This window comes from Dermacentor silvarum, chromosome 7 (genome assembly GCF_013339745.2).
Source record: "Dermacentor silvarum isolate Dsil-2018 chromosome 7, BIME_Dsil_1.4, whole genome shotgun sequence".
NCBI classification, from domain to species: domain Eukaryota; kingdom Metazoa; phylum Arthropoda; class Arachnida; order Ixodida; family Ixodidae; genus Dermacentor; species Dermacentor silvarum.
Genome location: NC_051160.1, coordinates 186,498,002 through 186,514,759, shown reverse-complemented (window position 1 = coordinate 186,514,759; position 16,758 = coordinate 186,498,002). Strand labels below are relative to the sequence as shown.

Below are 16,758 nucleotides of genomic sequence, written 5' to 3'. Positions count from 1 at the left end.
CAAGCAGAGCTTGGACCACTTGGGAAAGAAAGACACGTCCTCTGTCACTGAGGAGTTCTCGAGGAGCGCCATGTCGAAGCACGAAATTGCGCAGGATGAAGAAAGCAACCTCACGTGCTGTAGCGGCAGGAAGGGCGGCAGTCTCAGCATATCGGGTGAGATGGTACACACCAACGAATATCCACCGGCTTGCAGACGTAGTGCATGGGAGTGGGCCGTAAAGGTCAATGCCGACCCGAACGAAAGGCCGCGCAGGGCAAGGTAAATGCTGAAGAGCGCCGGTCTAGCGTTGCGGCGGAATCTTGCGTTGTTGGCATGCTTCGCAAGCACGGATATACTTCAGGACAAAGCTGTACATACCGCGCCAGTAGAAGCGTTGGCGCAACTTTGCGTAAGTTTTCAGCACACCTGCGTGAGCACTCTGTGGGTCGGCATGAATAGCAGCGCAGATGTCGGAGCGCACGTGAGGCGGTATTACGAGAAGCCATTTGCGACCGCCCGGTATATAGTTGCGGCGGTAGAGCAGGTTGTCTCGCACGGTAAAATGAGAGGCTTGACGGCGTAGCGCGCGGGAGGGCGGATTGGCGGTGGAATCCGACAGAAGGTCGAGAAGGGCAACAATCAACGGATCCTTCCGTTGCTCCGAATGCATGGACTCGACGTTGAGCGCTGAGATAGCGGTGTACTGTGCCGAGAGGGACGCTGTATCGGGGGGTAGAGGAGAGCGAGAAAGAGCGTCCGCGTCGGAATGCTTGCGGCCAGACCTGTACACCACTTGGATATCATACTCTTGCAGCCGGAGGGCCCACCGACCGAGGCGGCCCAAAGGATCTTTCAAAGTTGACAACCAGCAAAGAGCGTGGTGGTCCGTGACGACATAAAACGGGCGGCCATAAAGGTAGGGTCGGAACTTGGCAAGAGCCCAGACTATAGACGGTTTCATGCTCGCGATAACGGCAGCGAGCGTGCCGCCCCCAAGAAACTTCCGGCGGTCACGTGCCTTATCAGTCTGCTATGTTTTAACGCATGGTTGCTTCTTTGCCAGTTACATTTAGCAGCTACGTCAGTGGGCAAAACCGGAAGCCGTGCAGGGCCTATGTTTGTAATCAGTGAAAAGGCCTATAGCCAAGCACTCCTTCTCAGTGGTTGAATAGTTGGTCTCGGCCTTTGTGAGGGTTCGGCTCGCGTAGGCGACAACATACTCGTTATAGCCAGGCTTCCCGTTGCGCGAGCACCGCACCAAGGCCCACGCCGCTTGTATCAGTGTGCACCTCCGTGGGCGCCCGGGGATCGTAGTGCCAGAGAATCGGAGGAGCTGTGAGCAGCTGGCGTAGCGTCTGGAATGCGTAATCACACTCACGAGACCAGTGAGACATGTCGGTGCCAACGGTGAGAAGTCGCGTCAAAGGTGCGATAACACTCGCGAAATTGCGCACGAAGCGACGAAAATAAGAACAAAGGCTGATGAAGCTCCGGGAGGGTCTTCAGTGACGTCGGCTTAGGGAAGTCGGCGACAGCTCGAAGTTTCGCAGGATAAGGGAGGACGCCGTCTTTGGACACAACGTGGCCCAAGATAGTCAAGGTGCGAGCTGCAAAGCGACACTTTTTGATATTTAGCTGAAGACCAGCGCTCTTAAGACATGTCAAAACTTGGTGGATACGTGAGAGGTGCGTCGAGAAGTCTGAAGAAAACACGACGATGTCATCAAGGTAGCATAGGCAATTGTTCCATTTGAGACCGCGAAGTATGTTATCCATCATGCGCTCGAAAGTTGCGGGCGCATGACCGAGCCCGAATGGCATGACGTTAAATTCATATAGTCCATCAGAGGTGACAAATGCAGTCTTCGGTCGATCGCATTCGGGGATGGGAACCTGCCAGTAGCCAGATCGTAGGTCGAATGACGAGATGTACTCAGCGCCTTGTAAAAATCGAGTGCATCGTCAATTAGGGGTAAAGGGTAGACGTCCTTCCGTGTGACTTTGTTTAGGCGGCGGTAATCGACACAGAAACGAATAGAACCATCTTTTTTTCGCACTAGCACAACTGGAGAAGACCACGCACTCTGGGATGGTTGAACGACGCCACGCTCGAGCATGTCATTCACTTGGTCGTTGATTATACGACGCTCCGCCGCTGAAACGCGATAGGGGGGATGTCTGAGGGGAGAGTGGGACCCGGTGTCGATGTGGTGGGAAACACCGTTCGTACGACCCAAGACGTGTTCCGTACAGTCGAACGAAGAACGGAAAGTATCTAGGAGAGACAGGAGTTGCTCGCGGTGCTCGAGGAATAGGTTGGCGTCAACGCACGAATCAAAGACTTCGGTAGCCAATCGGGAGCTTTTCGGAAATGGTGTCATGGCGTCAAGCGAAAGTCCAGAAGAGGAGTCAGGCACGTCCAAACACCCAGACATGTCAATAGGCTCGACACAGCCGAGGCACTCGTCGCGAAGCAGAGTCAGCGGGTATTGGAACGGGTTGTCCACTAGCATAATTGTTGCACCAGTGGCTACGTAAAGAACGGCGAATGGAAGTGGTAGAGAATTGCGGTGAAGAAAAACAGATGAAGGCGTGAACAGTACCGAGGCGTCGGGCGCCGATGGATCCAACAAAGCGACTGGTGTTGAAGTGCTTGGTGGCAGATCAGTATCGGCGGCGACAATAATCTTTAAGGGGGCGGGAGAGGCGGCAGGCAGAGTTGTGTTAACGAGAGACAGAGCAACTTCGGCACGGGCGCAGTCAATGACGGCACGGTGGCGCGATAGAAAGTCCCATCCCAGGATGACATCATGGGAGCAGGAAGGCAGGACAAGGAACTCAATTGTGTAAACTACGTCCTGAATAACGATCCTAGCGGTGCATGCGGCTGAAGGTTCGATGGGCTCCGTGGTGGCAGTACGAAGTACAAGGCGAGAAAGTGATGTGGTGACCTTCCTAATCTTACGGCAAAGAGTCTCACGTATGAAGGAAACTGCAGCGCCCGTGTCGATGAGTGCGAATGTAGCGGCTCCTTCAACCTGTATTTCTATAATGTTTTGCAGCGATAGCGAAGGTCTTGGGCATTTCGACAAGCGTGCAGCTCTTGCCACCGAAGCTGCAGCATTTAGTTTCCCTCGTTGGAAGGCGGGAGACGACGCATCGATGATATCGAACAGCGACGCAGTACGGTGCTGAAGTTCTGACGACTGGTCCAGAAGTTCGGCGATGGGTCCGAATCAGCATGCTGGTGGGCTGCAGGTACCTGTGGCTCAATGACGACGTCCTGACGGGGCAGGCGACGGCGACAAAAGCGCGCCACATGTCCCGCGATACCGCACGAGAAGTATATCGGCCGATTGTCCCGCGTGCGCCATGGATCTTGCGGGCGGAAATAATGAGGGGGCATTTCAGGGACAGGGGAGTGTCGTTGGTCTAGGACGCGACACGACTTCAGCGTACGTCAAAGGTGCAGCAATCTGAGCTGGTGCAGCAATCTGTTGGACTGGTGGAAGGGCCTCTGCAACCTGCTCGCGGATGGCCTGCTGCACAGCCGAGGACAAAGGTTGCACAGGCTCCTGGATGAGAGGGAGCAGCGAGAGCTGGCGGGCCACCTCTTCACGAATGAAGGCTTTGATCTGAGGCAGCAGAGACCCGCCATCAGCCTGTCAGTGAGCAGTCACCAAACTGGAAAGGGAGGCCACTTTGGCGGGCGAGCGCCCGTTGCCGGCGTAATTCGTCGAAGCTTTGGCAATATCTGACAACGGCTGCAACGGTGGCCATGAGCATCTGAAAAGCGTCGTCATCAATGCCCTTGAGGATTTCTTTAATCTTATCTTCCTCAGTCATCGTTCGGCTCACGCGGTTGCAGAGATCTATGACGTCCTCGATGTAACTAGTGAAAGTCTCGCCCTGCTGCTGCGCTCGGTGGCGAAGGCGCTGTTCGGCGCGAAGCTTTCGCACCGCAGGACGGCCAAATACCTCCGAGAATGCAGTCTTAAAGTCATTCCATGTCGCAATGGTTGCTTCATGGTTGCGGAACCAGAGGTGGGCGACACCCGCAAGATAAAAAAAAATGTTGTCGCAGTTTCACCTGAAAGGCGAAGCATCAATTGCAATAGCAAATTGGTAGAGAGTAGAGCACTGCACGGGCTCGGGCTTACCCGAAAGCCCGGGCCCGGCCCGGCCCGTGGGCCGGGCCGGGCCGGGTTGAGGAGTTTTTTCACGGGCTCGGGCCGGGCTCGGGCACGGCGTGTGCTTTTTGACTCGGGCCCGGGCCGGGCTCGGGTTTTTTGACGCGGGCCCGGGCCGGGCTCGGGCTTTCTGCGAGTTATTCTCGGGCTTCTCAACTCTGAAAAACATGTATTTTTCGGTCTTGGGCCGGGTTCGGGCCGGTTTCGAGTCGGGCTCGGGCCGGGCTCGGGCTTAAGGTAAAGGGGTGGCGGGCCGGGCCGGGCGGGTAACGTAGATTATTTCCGGGCCCGGGCCGGGCCCGGGTCTCGCCATAAAAGTTTTGATCGGGCTCGGGCGGGCCGCCCAATGTGAAAACGGGCCCGGGCCGGACCCGGGCCGCAAAAATCGGCCGGTGCAGTGCTCTAGTGACGACTCCAAAATAGGTGCATCCGTGGTATCTGTGATGTGGACGACTACATGATATAACAGCGGAGGCAGAATGCAGGAAGTCCCAACCGAGAATAAGTTCATGGATGCACGCGGGTAGCACAATCATCTCAATGTGGTGACGAATGCCGTCGATCAAAACACGAGCCGTACATTGTCCGTCGGGGTGAATGGGTACGTTATTACGCCGCGAAAAACGGGTCCAAGATAAGGAGTTCTGACTTTACGGAGCCGTGAGCACAAATCACTACGCAGAACGGAAACAGCGGCACCAGTATCGACGAGAGCTTGCACAGGAACACCTTCGAGAGTTACAGATAGCATATTGGCCGGGTGATAAGGAGGTATTTCCGAAGTTCGACAGGACGCAGTTTTCCCTACAAAAACTGCAATCCTTAGTTTTCTGAGTGTTGGTCAGCAAGGCGGGAGATGGGGCGAAGCGGTGATGCAGAGCGGCGGTAGGGAGAAGGAGAACGTCGTGTAGCCGAACGGGAGCCCTGAGGCAGACGTAGAGACGCTGGAGGAGATGGAGAACGACGCTGCGTGAAAGCGGACGGGCCTGGGTAGTAAGCGTCGTGTCGTCGGATCTCGTCTCGCTCGAAATCGGCATAGCCTCGGCTTACATCCAGCTGGCGGCGACGGCAGTAACGCGATATGTGACCCCGTATACGGCGGTAAAAGCAGACCGGACGAGGTGGACGCCACGGAGTATACGAAGGTGCAGCAGGTTCCCGGGCGCCCATAGAGGCCAAATGGCCGCCGGTGAGGTCAGGAGGCCCAGAAGGGACAGTAGCAGGTGGCATTGCAGCGACTTCCGCACATGTGGGCATCGGCAACGCTGCTGGGGCAACAGACGTTGTCGGTGTCGTCATGGCTGCCAACTCCTCCTTCACAAGGTTGCGCAATTCAAACGTTGGCGATGGGGCGGGAACAACAGTGGATCGCCGCTGTTGCTGCTCCTGAAGTTCTTCGCGAATAAGAGAGCGGATAAGAGCACGTAAATCAGAATGAGGTGGCATTGGAAGGTCGCTGTCACGGTGAAGACGGAGGGCCTGAAGCTCGTCCAAGCGTTGGCACGTCGATGTAATATCTTGAACCGAGGTAGGATTTTGAACAGCTAAGGCGTTGAATGCGATGGAACCAATTCCTTTAAGAATATGGCGAATGCGTTCGGCTTCCCTAATTCCAACGTTGGCGCGGCGGCATAGAGCCAGGACATCTTCGATATACGATGTATATGACTCTTGTGGAAGTTGAACACGCGCAGCGAGCTTCTGTTTGGCGACTTCTGAACGGCCAGATGAAGACGCGAAAATTTGCCGCAAGCTGGCAGTAAACGCTGACCAGTCGGCGAAGTCAGTTTCGTGGTTAAATAACACGTCTTCGCAACGTGGGTCAGATAGAACGCGACATTAGTCAACTTCAGTCGGTCAGTCCACCCATTGGCCGAACTCATGCGGTTGTAATTGTCGAGCCAGTCGTCGACGTCATCTGCGGAGACCCGCAAAGACTGGTGGATCAAGATGAGGGGTGGTAATGGTGCACGATGTCAGTGCAGCCGATGTCGTAGGAGCAGGAGCGTTAGGGGTAGCGATAGTGCCGGCGGCCGACGCAGGGGTGGTCACAGCTGTGGGGGTGGCCGGGCGCAGGCGGCGACCGGAACGTAGCTCCAGGTAGGGCAGGAACGCAGGAGGATGTCGGGATCTTGACGCACCTCCACCACTTTGAAAGACGGAAGACGACCAGGACAGGCGGCACTGGCAGACCCGTTTATTCCACCGGCACGGCCGAGGCTCAAACACGAAGAGAAACAGGGATGATGATGGCTATATACAAATGAGAACGATGAAGTACGTGAAATGTGCTTACAATATATATATATATATATATATATTGTTACAAGCGCGAAAGCCTTGTATGATTTGGGTATGTGCCACAAGCAGTAGTGGGACACGGAGTACGAGGGGGGCAGAAGAAGAAGACATTCTCCTAGCGATAGCAGAACCTCGGCTGGCGCCCAAGACCGTCGGTTGCGTCCGAATAAACCCTCTTTTCACGGAGAGTTACCTGTAACAGAGTGGTGGAGGTGCTGGGTACACGACGTCGCCGTACTACGGAGTCGCAACCGCTTGAACTTCGCCGGAGCCGCCGTCTAGCCGGTCTCTCGCCGACAACATTCATCATGCCACAGAACGGAGGACCAGACCCGGAGCCAGTTGCAACCACGCAAAGGTCAACGCCAGTTGCCCTTGCCCACCATTACATGGAACCACGCTCGTTCGCGGGAAGAGCGGGAGAAGACGTGGACGAGTGGCTTACGCACTACAATCGGGTGAGCCGATATAACCACTGGAACTCGCTCACGAAGCTTGACAACGTAGTCTTATTTTTGAGAGAAACCGCATTGATGTGGTTCGAGAACCACGAAGAGTCCTTAACAACATGGGAACTCTTTGTTGAAGAAATAGGGAAGTGTTTTGGCGACACTGATGCCAAAAAGAAACGCGCCGAGAGAACACTTGCCCAAAGAGCTCAAACTCCAACAGAGACATGCACAACCTATATAGAAGAAGTACTCAAGTTGTGCAAGATCATAAACCCACGGATGTCTGAGGACGACCGAGTCGGACATCTTCTGAAAGGCATCGCAGAAGATGTCTATAATTTTCTGATAGGGAGAGAAGACCTCACGTCCGTCTCAGATGTCTTGCGTCACTGCCGTACATTTGAGACGTTGAAGACCCGTCGCATTGCACCCAAATTTGGACGACTGGCAAACGTGACAACTGTCGCCAGCGTCGATACCAGTCCATCTACCGACCTTGCCTCTACTATCCGGGAAATAGTACGCGAAGAACTGCGGCGACACAATGAACTAGTGTGCAACACAGCTCAACCGCCGGCTACGTACCCAGTGTATCACTCGGCGCCCACAGCACCATGCGCTACTTTGCCACCGTCTGTGTGTGTCACGGACGTCGATGTGGCTGGAACGACGTGGCCACATCTGGAGACGTTTCCGTCACAGCAGCGGTATGGGCAACGCTTTCACTCCAGCCGTGATGCACAGAGGCGAACGGCTCCTGTTCAACGTACTGGGGTGCTGTACCCTGTTCGACAACCTCTGCCGGCTGAGCGCTTGGAGCGGCATTTCGTCGAACGTCCTCTGCCCTTGTGCTACAACTGTGGTATCGAGGGCCACATCGCCAGGTACTGCAACGTGGCCCCACAACGCCGCCAGCCACCAAGGTACGACCGATCAACAACATCTGGCCAGCAACGTGTTGGCGGTGCGTACACATATCCACGCGGGATGTCCAATGAGAACCTGGGAACACTGCGAAACCGTTCACCGGCTTCCGATCGGAGCTTGACACCACCTTCTGCTCCTCGCGTAAGCCGGTCACCGTCTCCCCGGCGCCGCTACCCGTCGCCTTCGCCGGAAAACTAGTCAGCGCGGCCGTTGGAGGTGAGGCCGCTGGACAGTCTTCGATTATGACAGAAATACCTCCGCCAATTTGCATGCTTAAAAATAAGATTTGTGTACGTGTAGACGGCGTCTCAACGATGGCCTTAGTAGACACTGGAGCGACCGTTTCCGTAATGAGCCACGCATTCAAACGCCTGCTAGGACGAAAAGTGCTGTTTTCGTGGGACCGTGCCGATGTGTTTCGTGGAGTGAGTGGAGAATTATTGTACCCTGTAGGTGTGTGCAGTGCAACAGTTAGCTTGGGTTGTGAAACGTTTAACGCGGAGTTTGTAGTTTTACCTCATGCTACGCATGACGTAATTCTGGGCCTCGATTTTCTTAAGCTGTGTGGTGCCAATGTCGATTGCCGAACGGGAGAAATTACTGTAGATCCGAGCCTTCCGACCGTCTTTGTGGAGCACCCGCCGTGTTACGAATGTGCCCTTTGTGTGTCCGCAGATACCATCGTACCGCCGCTGTCTGCCAAATGTGTCCCAGTCGCCTGTTCTCCTGCAACCGACAGAACATTTGAAGCTACCGTAGAGCCCATTCACCTTAGTTGCCTGAAGAAGAATGTTCTGGTGCCCTATTGTACGCTGTCGGTTATCGGCGGGCGTACTGTATTATGGACGATAAATTGCTCCAACGAACCCACACTACTACCGGAGGGTCTGAAACTTGCGGCTATTCGTGAACATCAAGTATTGGCGCTCGCCATCCTTGCAGAAGCCCCCGATGCTACGGATGAGTCCCAGTCGGATGCATGCGCCACGGACACTTCAATGATGGCTATGATAACAAATCGCTCAGCACTAACAAACGTCAGGAACTGGCAAATATTCTACGAAAACACTTCGCGGTGTTCGACTTTTCCCAGCAAGAGGCTCCACCATCCATTCCCCCTTCTCGTGTACAGCATCGCATAGACACGGGATCTCACCAGCCTCTGCGACAAAAGCCATACCGGGTGTCACCTTCGGAGCGCAAGGTGATCAATGACCAAGTCCGTGACATGCTGAAGAAAAACGTTATCCAAGAATCGAGTAGTCCGTGGGCAGCCCCAGTAATTCTAGTTAAAAAGAAAGATGGCACATGGCGATTTTGCGTTGATTACCGCCGCCTCAACGCCGTTACTAAGAAAGACGTATACCCTTTGCCACGGATTGATGATGCTTTAGATTGCCTTTCTTCGGCCTCGTACTTTTCGAGTGTAGACTTGCGGTCCGGATACTGGCAGATTCCGATGCACAAGGCAGACAAGGAAAAAACGGCATTCGTGACACCCGACGGACTTTTCGAATTTAATGTGATGCCGTTTGGGCTGTGTAACGCACCTGCAACTTTTGAGCGCTTCATGGACAACATTCTGCGTGGTTTGAAGTGGGAAGTCTGCATGTGTTATTTGGATGATGTCGTGATTTTCGGACGCACGTTTAGTGAACACAACGCTCGCCTCAATCTTGTACTAGAGTGCCTAGGCAAAGCACGCTTGGTACTAAACTCCAAATGTCGCTTTGGAGAACGCCAAACACTAGTTCTAGGCCACCTAGTGGACAAAGAGGGCATAAGACCTGATCCAGCAAAAACTGCTGCGGTCGAAGCCTTTCAGCAACCTCGCTCAGTAAAAGAGCTACGAAGCTTCTTGGGCCTGTGCTCATACTTCCGTCGGTTTATTCCCGGATTTGCTCACATCGCGCATCCATTGACGTGTCTGCTTCAGAAAGGCGTTCAATTTGACTGGACCCCAGAATGTGCGTGTGCTTTTCGTGAATTGAAGTTCCGTTTGACGTCCCATCCAGTTCTCAAACACTTCGATTCCCTTGGCTCCCACTGAACTGCACACGGATGCTAGCGGTATTGGTGTCGGCGCAGTTCTTATTCAACGCTTCGACACCAAAGAACACGTCGTAGCGTACGCCAGTCGCTCTCTGAGCAAGCCCGAGCGCAATTACACCGTCACAGAACAAGAATGTCTCGCGGTGATTTTCGCAGTACAGCGCTTTCGGTCATACTTGTACGGACGCCCTTTCACCATCGTCACAGACCATCACTCGCTGTGCTGGCTCGTCAATCTGCGCGATCCATCCTGGTAGGCTTGCACGTTGGACACTCCGTCTACAGGAGTACGACTTCACCGTTTCCTATAAAAGCGGTCGACGGCACTCCGACGCCGACTGCCTGTCGCGGCTACCGCTTCCCACGACGGACTGTGACGCGGACAACTTTGACCACTACATCGTAGCCTTGGAGCCAGCATTTCCTGATCTCAATACCTTTAAGACTGAGCAGCAAAACGACGACACTTTAAAACTGCTTGCTGCCAAACAGAAATCAGCAGCCAATCGTTATTGCACACGTGATGGGCTTCTGTACAAGAAGAACTATTCTCCCACAGGCTCACGATATCTCCTGGTGGTCCCGAAAAGTCTACGCACTTCCATCTTGCGGGCTATGCATGACGAACCAACCTCCGGTCATTTGGGAGCAGCTAGAACGCTTTGCCGTCTTCAAGAACGATTTTACTGGCCTAATATGCGTCAGACGACGCAACAGTACGTGTCTAGCTGCAACGAATGTCAACGTCGCAAACGTCCCACAAGTCCTCCTCCTGGTAGATTACACCCTGTGCCACCCCCAAGGACTCCATTCGAGCAAGTCGGGATCGACCTTCTCGGCCCGTTTCCACGGTCCTCCAGTGGAAATCGTTGGATCGTAGTGTGCACTGACCACCTGACACGCTACTGTGAGACGGCCGCAATACCATCGGCTACTGCAGCCGACGTGTGCGTTTTCTTACTACGTTTTATAATCCTTCGACACGGGCCTCCTAAAGTCGTTATTAGCGATCGCGGGCGCCAGTTTACTGCAGATGTGGTTGAAGAGATGCTTCGCCTGTGTTGTTCAAGTTTTCGACACTCTACGCCGTACCATCCACAAACAAACGGCCTTACGGAACGCACCAACAGAACTCTCACGAACATGTTGTCCATGTACGTGTCGACGGATCATAAGAACTGGGACAGCGTTCTACCTTTCGTAACTTATGCATTTAACACCGCCCAGCACTGAAACTACCGGCTACAGCCCCTTCTTTCTTCTTTACGCTCGGCCGCCACGTTATACCCTCGATACGATCTTCCCATTTCTGAACCACGATGATGCCTGCATATCGGAGACAATCTGTCGTGCAGAAGAAGCCCGCCGCCTTGCTTATTTGCGCACTCTTGCTTCACAAGATCGCTCGAAGGCACGTTACGACCGCCGACACCGACACGTCACATATGATCCCGGTGACTTAGTGTGGATGTGGACGCCTACCAGAAAACGTGGGTTGTGCGAAAAACTACTGGCGCACTATGTTGGACCTTACGTTGTGTTAGATCGTATAAGCGAATTGACATACCGCATAGCACGTCTCCTTTCAAATGGTCGACGGTCTTCAAAGACTGAAGTGACTCATGTTGCCCGCTTGAAGCCCTGCACCACTCGAGATGCTGTTTGACTTGCCCGGTGGGCTTCGTCTACGTGGGGGGATGTGTTACAAGCGCGAAAGCCTTGTATGATTGGGTATGTGCCACAAGCAGTAGTGGGACACGGAGTACGAGGGGGGCAGAAGAAGAAGACGTTCTCCTAGCGATAGCAGAACCTCGGCTGGCGCCCAAGACCGTCGGTTGCGTCCGAATAAACCCTCTTTTCACGGAGAGTTACCTGTAACAATATTAATAGCGCTTCTCTAAAAAACAATCAAATACATTACGAAGGGCCAATATGGTTTTTGTGCTGTGCTGTGCTGTGCTGTGCTGAGAAGCATATCGTGTCGCTGATGCACAGCCTTTTCATAGTCCGCAGGTACTGCTTGCTGCAGATCCTGCGGAGGACACGATCATTTCCTGGGTCCCAGGTGCCAAGGCAGCCAACCACGACAGCGTCCACCGTCACCCGCTGGAACCGCCGGAGGAGATGTCGGTGCATAGGGGCGTACTTCTCCTCCTTGGTCTTCCAGGCAACCAGGAACGCCTGCAACCGGTTTTGGAATGGGCAGGGAGACGTCCAGAACGAGTGCTTCCTCTCGGCGGGCCAGCAGCAGGTCGGGCTTGAGAAAGGTGTTGCTGACAACCTAGTTTTCCGCTATCACGGTGAACTTCACCAGAGCAGCCTTTTTCACTAGGTCGATGATGGCGTTATGGCGCTCCGCCATAGCCTGGCTCTGCCTCATGCAATTGCAGAGGACTAGCGTTAGGGTCTCCCCTCCCCCCCCCCCCCTTACCGTTAGCAGCTACATCACTTGTCTGCTGCGCGTGCCCAGATTCGTATAGCGTTGAGGGGAAGAGATTGAGCCGGGCTCAATGTTATGAACGCCAGTCTATAAACCGCGTGTAGCGGCCGGACCTCATGAACTGGGCGATGGTGGGGTCTGCCACTACGTACACCGTCGCCTTGCCCTTGTTAGGTTTCTTGCGCAGGGTGCTGTTCCGATCCTTTCCGAGGAGTGCTCGGATGGACCTAATCAGCTTGTGGCGGTTCCTTGCCGACGGAGGCCTGTCCGCAGGTGACGCGGGCCCCTTGGTCTGGTATCTCTCAGGCGATGGAGAGGCGACGGGAGACTTTTGTGGCCTCTGTCCACACAGACTGCAGCTATGTGAACGTATGTATGAATTCGCCCTCCGTCGCGCCTGAGAGGTACACCTCGGTGTCCACTGGCCGCCTCAGTCGCCGGGCTACCACTTGTTACAGCTCGTCTGTCGCTCGCTGTCGGACCTTCAAGTCAGTCCACGTGAGCAGCTTGAAGGTCCCGTCCACCCGACAGATGTCACTCAGCTCTGCCGCAAAGGGGATCCCTGTACTGCTCTGGCTAGCACATACAGGGTCTTCTTGATTAGCGGGCGGAGCTCCTAGTCTAAGAGCTGTCACTCCTTTTTGCAGGTGACGCCCACCCTAAACTAAGTTCAGGGCTGGATACAAGAACGTTTTAAGGGCATCCAGCGTTTGCTATGGGGCAAGCGTGGAGGAGAGCAGCTTTCTGCCCAGGCGGATGGCCTAGTCGACATTGCTGCTGTCCGGCCGCAGCCTGAATCCCACAGGCCGGCCCAGAAACCTGTGCCCCTTGAAGTCTCACAATGCTGGAATCGGGTCGCCACCAACGATGAAGGTTGTGGGCCGTGTGCCCACGGGGTGGCGACCAGACAGGTGTAGAAATGGGCACTTGGCGGCGCTCAGTCACAGCCCTAGCCGGGCGGCAAGGTCATGGGGTCCACGGTCAGCAGCGTCAGGTCGTCGGCGTAAGCAAGGATATTGTCGCTGGTGAAACAACAGAGCCAGCCAGAAGTCCCCGTCTTTACTGGAACCAGACCAAAAAAAGAACGTTCTCTTCTTCTTCCAACCCCCAAGCAAGTAAGTGCCACAGCAGATGGCTCATATGTGACGGCATGTGCCATTACCCCCTCTCCTAAAGAAGCATCGTCTCGATGCTGGAAATGAATGTAAAAAATATATAAAAAAATAAGGGTGACAATATAAATGAAAGAAATGTGTCGTAACGCGAAAGAACAATCTGCTGCTGTGAAAGAAGGAAGAAAAGGAAAAAAACACAGAACACAACCAAAACGAACAAAAAAAAAGAATGGCGTAAGTCGTTAATGTAGTATAGTCACTTCACGGTCGAGTCACGGCGCGAAAAATATGGTTTTAGTCTTGAAACATGAACCACTTCAGTTTGAGGAAGCCGACGGGAGTTTCTTGGGGTGCCTTCTGGGAGAACCTCGTAGGTAACGTCACTGAGTCGCCGTACAATCTTGTAGGGACCGAAGTAGCGACGCAGCAACTTTTCTGACCGGCCCAGCTGTCGGATGGGGGTCCACACCCACACTTCATCGCCAGGATTGTAGGCAACCTCGCGGTGGCGAAGGTTGTAGCGCCGTGCGTCTGCGGTTTGGCGACACTGAATACGGCATCACGCGAGTTGACGGGAAGAAGAAGAGAACGTTCTCTTCTTCTTCCAACCCCCAAGCAAGTACGTGCCACAGCAGATGGCTCATATGTGACGGCATGTGCCAATATTACGTTGCCTATCACCTCCCTGTACTGCACAAATGACCGGGTCCACCACCAATTTGAAAAGCAGGCCGCTCAGAGGGCAGCTTTGTCTCAGCCCAGCTCCGATGGTGATGGGCTCCGTACTGCCTGCAGCAGCCACGACGCTGGTGGCATTGGCACGGTAGAGATCCTCCACAATGTTAGCGAAGGCCTCCTCACGCCGGCGCCGCGGACAGCGTCGACGATGACCTGATGGGCAACCAACCCGCAGGCGTTGGCAAAGTCGAGGAACCCCACACATAGATCCCCACCTTCCGTCCTGTCATCACCCAGGCGTCCCTGCAGCACTAAGTTGTGTTAGAACACCAAATCGTGCGACAGGAAGCCCTTCTGACACCTGGAGCCTACCGCATGCTCGCCCAACCACCTCCGCAGCCGGGTGTTGAGACAGCCGGCATACAGTTTGGCAAAAGGGCGACCAAGGGCAATAGAGCGCCAGTTGGTGGGGTCCTACGCGGTCAGCCTTCTTGTGGATCAGGATAGTATTCGTTGACTTCCAGCTGAGGGGCGTGTGGTGGTATAAGAGGCTGACTTTGAATACCGCCGCCCGGAACATGCCCTCGGGGTCCACCTGCCTCCAGAAGTGGTACGTCAGGCGGTGCTCCCCTGGAGCTGAGTTCTTGCACTTAAGGAGATTGGCTGCGACTTCGTCCGCAGAGAAGGGGCACAGGTCTAGTTCCCCAGTTGTGGTCGTCCTGGACTGCAGCATGCCTGTGTCGACAGCTACCGGTGACCAGAGGATCGTGTATTAGTCTTGGAGTGCGCCGCGATCCATGAGGCAGAGCTGCATGGGTCTTCAGTGATTAGCATCACCGCTCAGCGCCGGTTCCGCCTGTACAGGATCTCTGTACGCTGGGGATTGTCGGAGTTAACCTCGCGCCTCCTAGATTGGCGCGAGCCCCCTTCTGGCAGCCGCAGGTGTTCAGTTGCGGCTGCGATGGCACGGTCAACGGTGTTTTCAAACCGTGTCCAATCCCATGTAGACTCCAGCAATCGGCTCAATGCTCGCAGCTCAGGCGTCTCCTCCCCTAATATGCAGGTGCCGTCCTCTGGTCGTATGGTCCCGACAGACTCCTCCTGCGTTGTGATGTCCTGGCTGGCACGTAAAACACCAAATTCAATTCAATTCTCCGTTGTTATTGTGGCTTCCTGCAAGCTCAGGAGAAGGTTCTCCACCGGCTTCCGCCGCCACCACGTTTGCCATTTGGCTCACGGGGCTGGTCTGATCAGTCGGTGTAGTAGGCGTCTCAGAAGGGGGACTTATGGCCTTGTCCTGTTCGGCCAGCGTTGACGCCTGCTACGGGGAAGCCTCCTTCAGTTCCCCGTCACTGCCCTGCCTGAGTGGCGCAGGAGATGCCCTAGCAAGCAGCTCCCGGTATGCGGCCTGCTCAACCACCTCTCACGCTCGTCCTGGTGAGCCCTGGGTACTGTCCTGCTCAGGTGGGCGGAGGGTGGTTCCGCTGTCATCCTGCACCGGCACACCATCGTTTCTGGTAGCAGAGGCACCTGCGACGAGTTTTCTTCAAGCCACCAGTGCCTCTTCCCTCCTGTGCCACAACTCGGGGTTACTCAAACCCCTCCTTGTAGGGAAGGACATTGAGCATTGTCACTTTTGTGGCTGGGTGACAGGGGGTGCGGACAGCGCTGGAGGCGGCCACGCATGCGGGGGAGGCTCGCTTCAACCACAGTGCCTCGCTGCAGATGATGCATTTGTTGATGGTGCGCCGGATTCTGCAGTGGTGCTGTTGTTCCAGGTGCCTTCGGAGATTTTTGCCGTGCGGTCCATTGGGCTGCTTCGTAGGCAGCCCGGCATCTGCTCTCACAGCACCGGAACGCGCGGGGTACAGGGAAGTATACCATGAGGGTGTCGCCCTCACGTGTCGGATCGAATCTCAGCTACGATCGGATCTTTGCCCAAAAGGCCGACTCGCGTCCGCTCTGTCTACGTTCGCACCGCCCCCTCTTTGTAGACGTTCCAACCGCTTACATGCCTAGTTTCCTACCACTCTCCCGGGGTGCCGGCAGCGTCTCGTGTGTATATATCGTGTCTCTATTCTGAATTTTACTTCTCTCGTCGTAGTAGGGTGCCGCGTGTAGCACTCATCTCTGTTCCTGCCGTCACTCTTCGTAGGCGTGTTGCACCTTGGGAGTCCGGACTATACGCGGTCTCCTCATTCTGTGTCCCCAGTGTGTCGTGTGCTAAACAGCATCGCTGGTTATCCACCTTCACAGGCTGGAATGGCTCATTATTTTTTTTTGCCATGAATCAGGACCAACAAGCTCAGCTTCTCAACAAAAAACGCTAGAAGTACTGGTGTGCGGGGCTGGGTGACGAACTCTCTCGAGGAAGTCGTTCAACAATCGAAATATGAACTCGGACTCATCCTTACAGAATGCGCAAAGAATATACCGGGCAGTATTTGAAAGAACACAGCCTTTTTAATTTATTTAATGTCATAGAACAATTCAAGAAGTAGAACTAGCCTTACCCTAACAGAATATAACCTAAGCTACTGGTGACTTGTTTTGTGTTAAATAAGACACAATACTTGTTACATTGTATAGCACACACGCAACCCTCCCTAATCTTTTACACG

The 16,758-nt window shown here is 54.5% G+C and overlaps 1 protein-coding gene across 1 annotated transcript in view; it reads right to left on the bottom strand.

The window, feature by feature from the left end:
• The window catches only part of LOC119459398 (BTB/POZ domain-containing protein 6-like), a 47,275-nt gene extending 35,009 nt beyond the window's left edge, over window positions 1-12,266 (bottom strand). Inside the window, exons 1-2 of the mRNA XM_049671694.1 lie at window positions 12,204-12,266; window positions 11,855-12,085 (exon numbers count right to left, since the gene is read on the bottom strand). Coding sequence (XP_049527651.1) covers window positions 11,855-12,085; window positions 12,204-12,266 — 294 coding nt within the window. The remainder of the gene's footprint in view (window positions 1-11,854; window positions 12,086-12,203) is intronic.
• Between the last annotated feature and the right edge of the window lie 4,492 nt (window positions 12,267-16,758).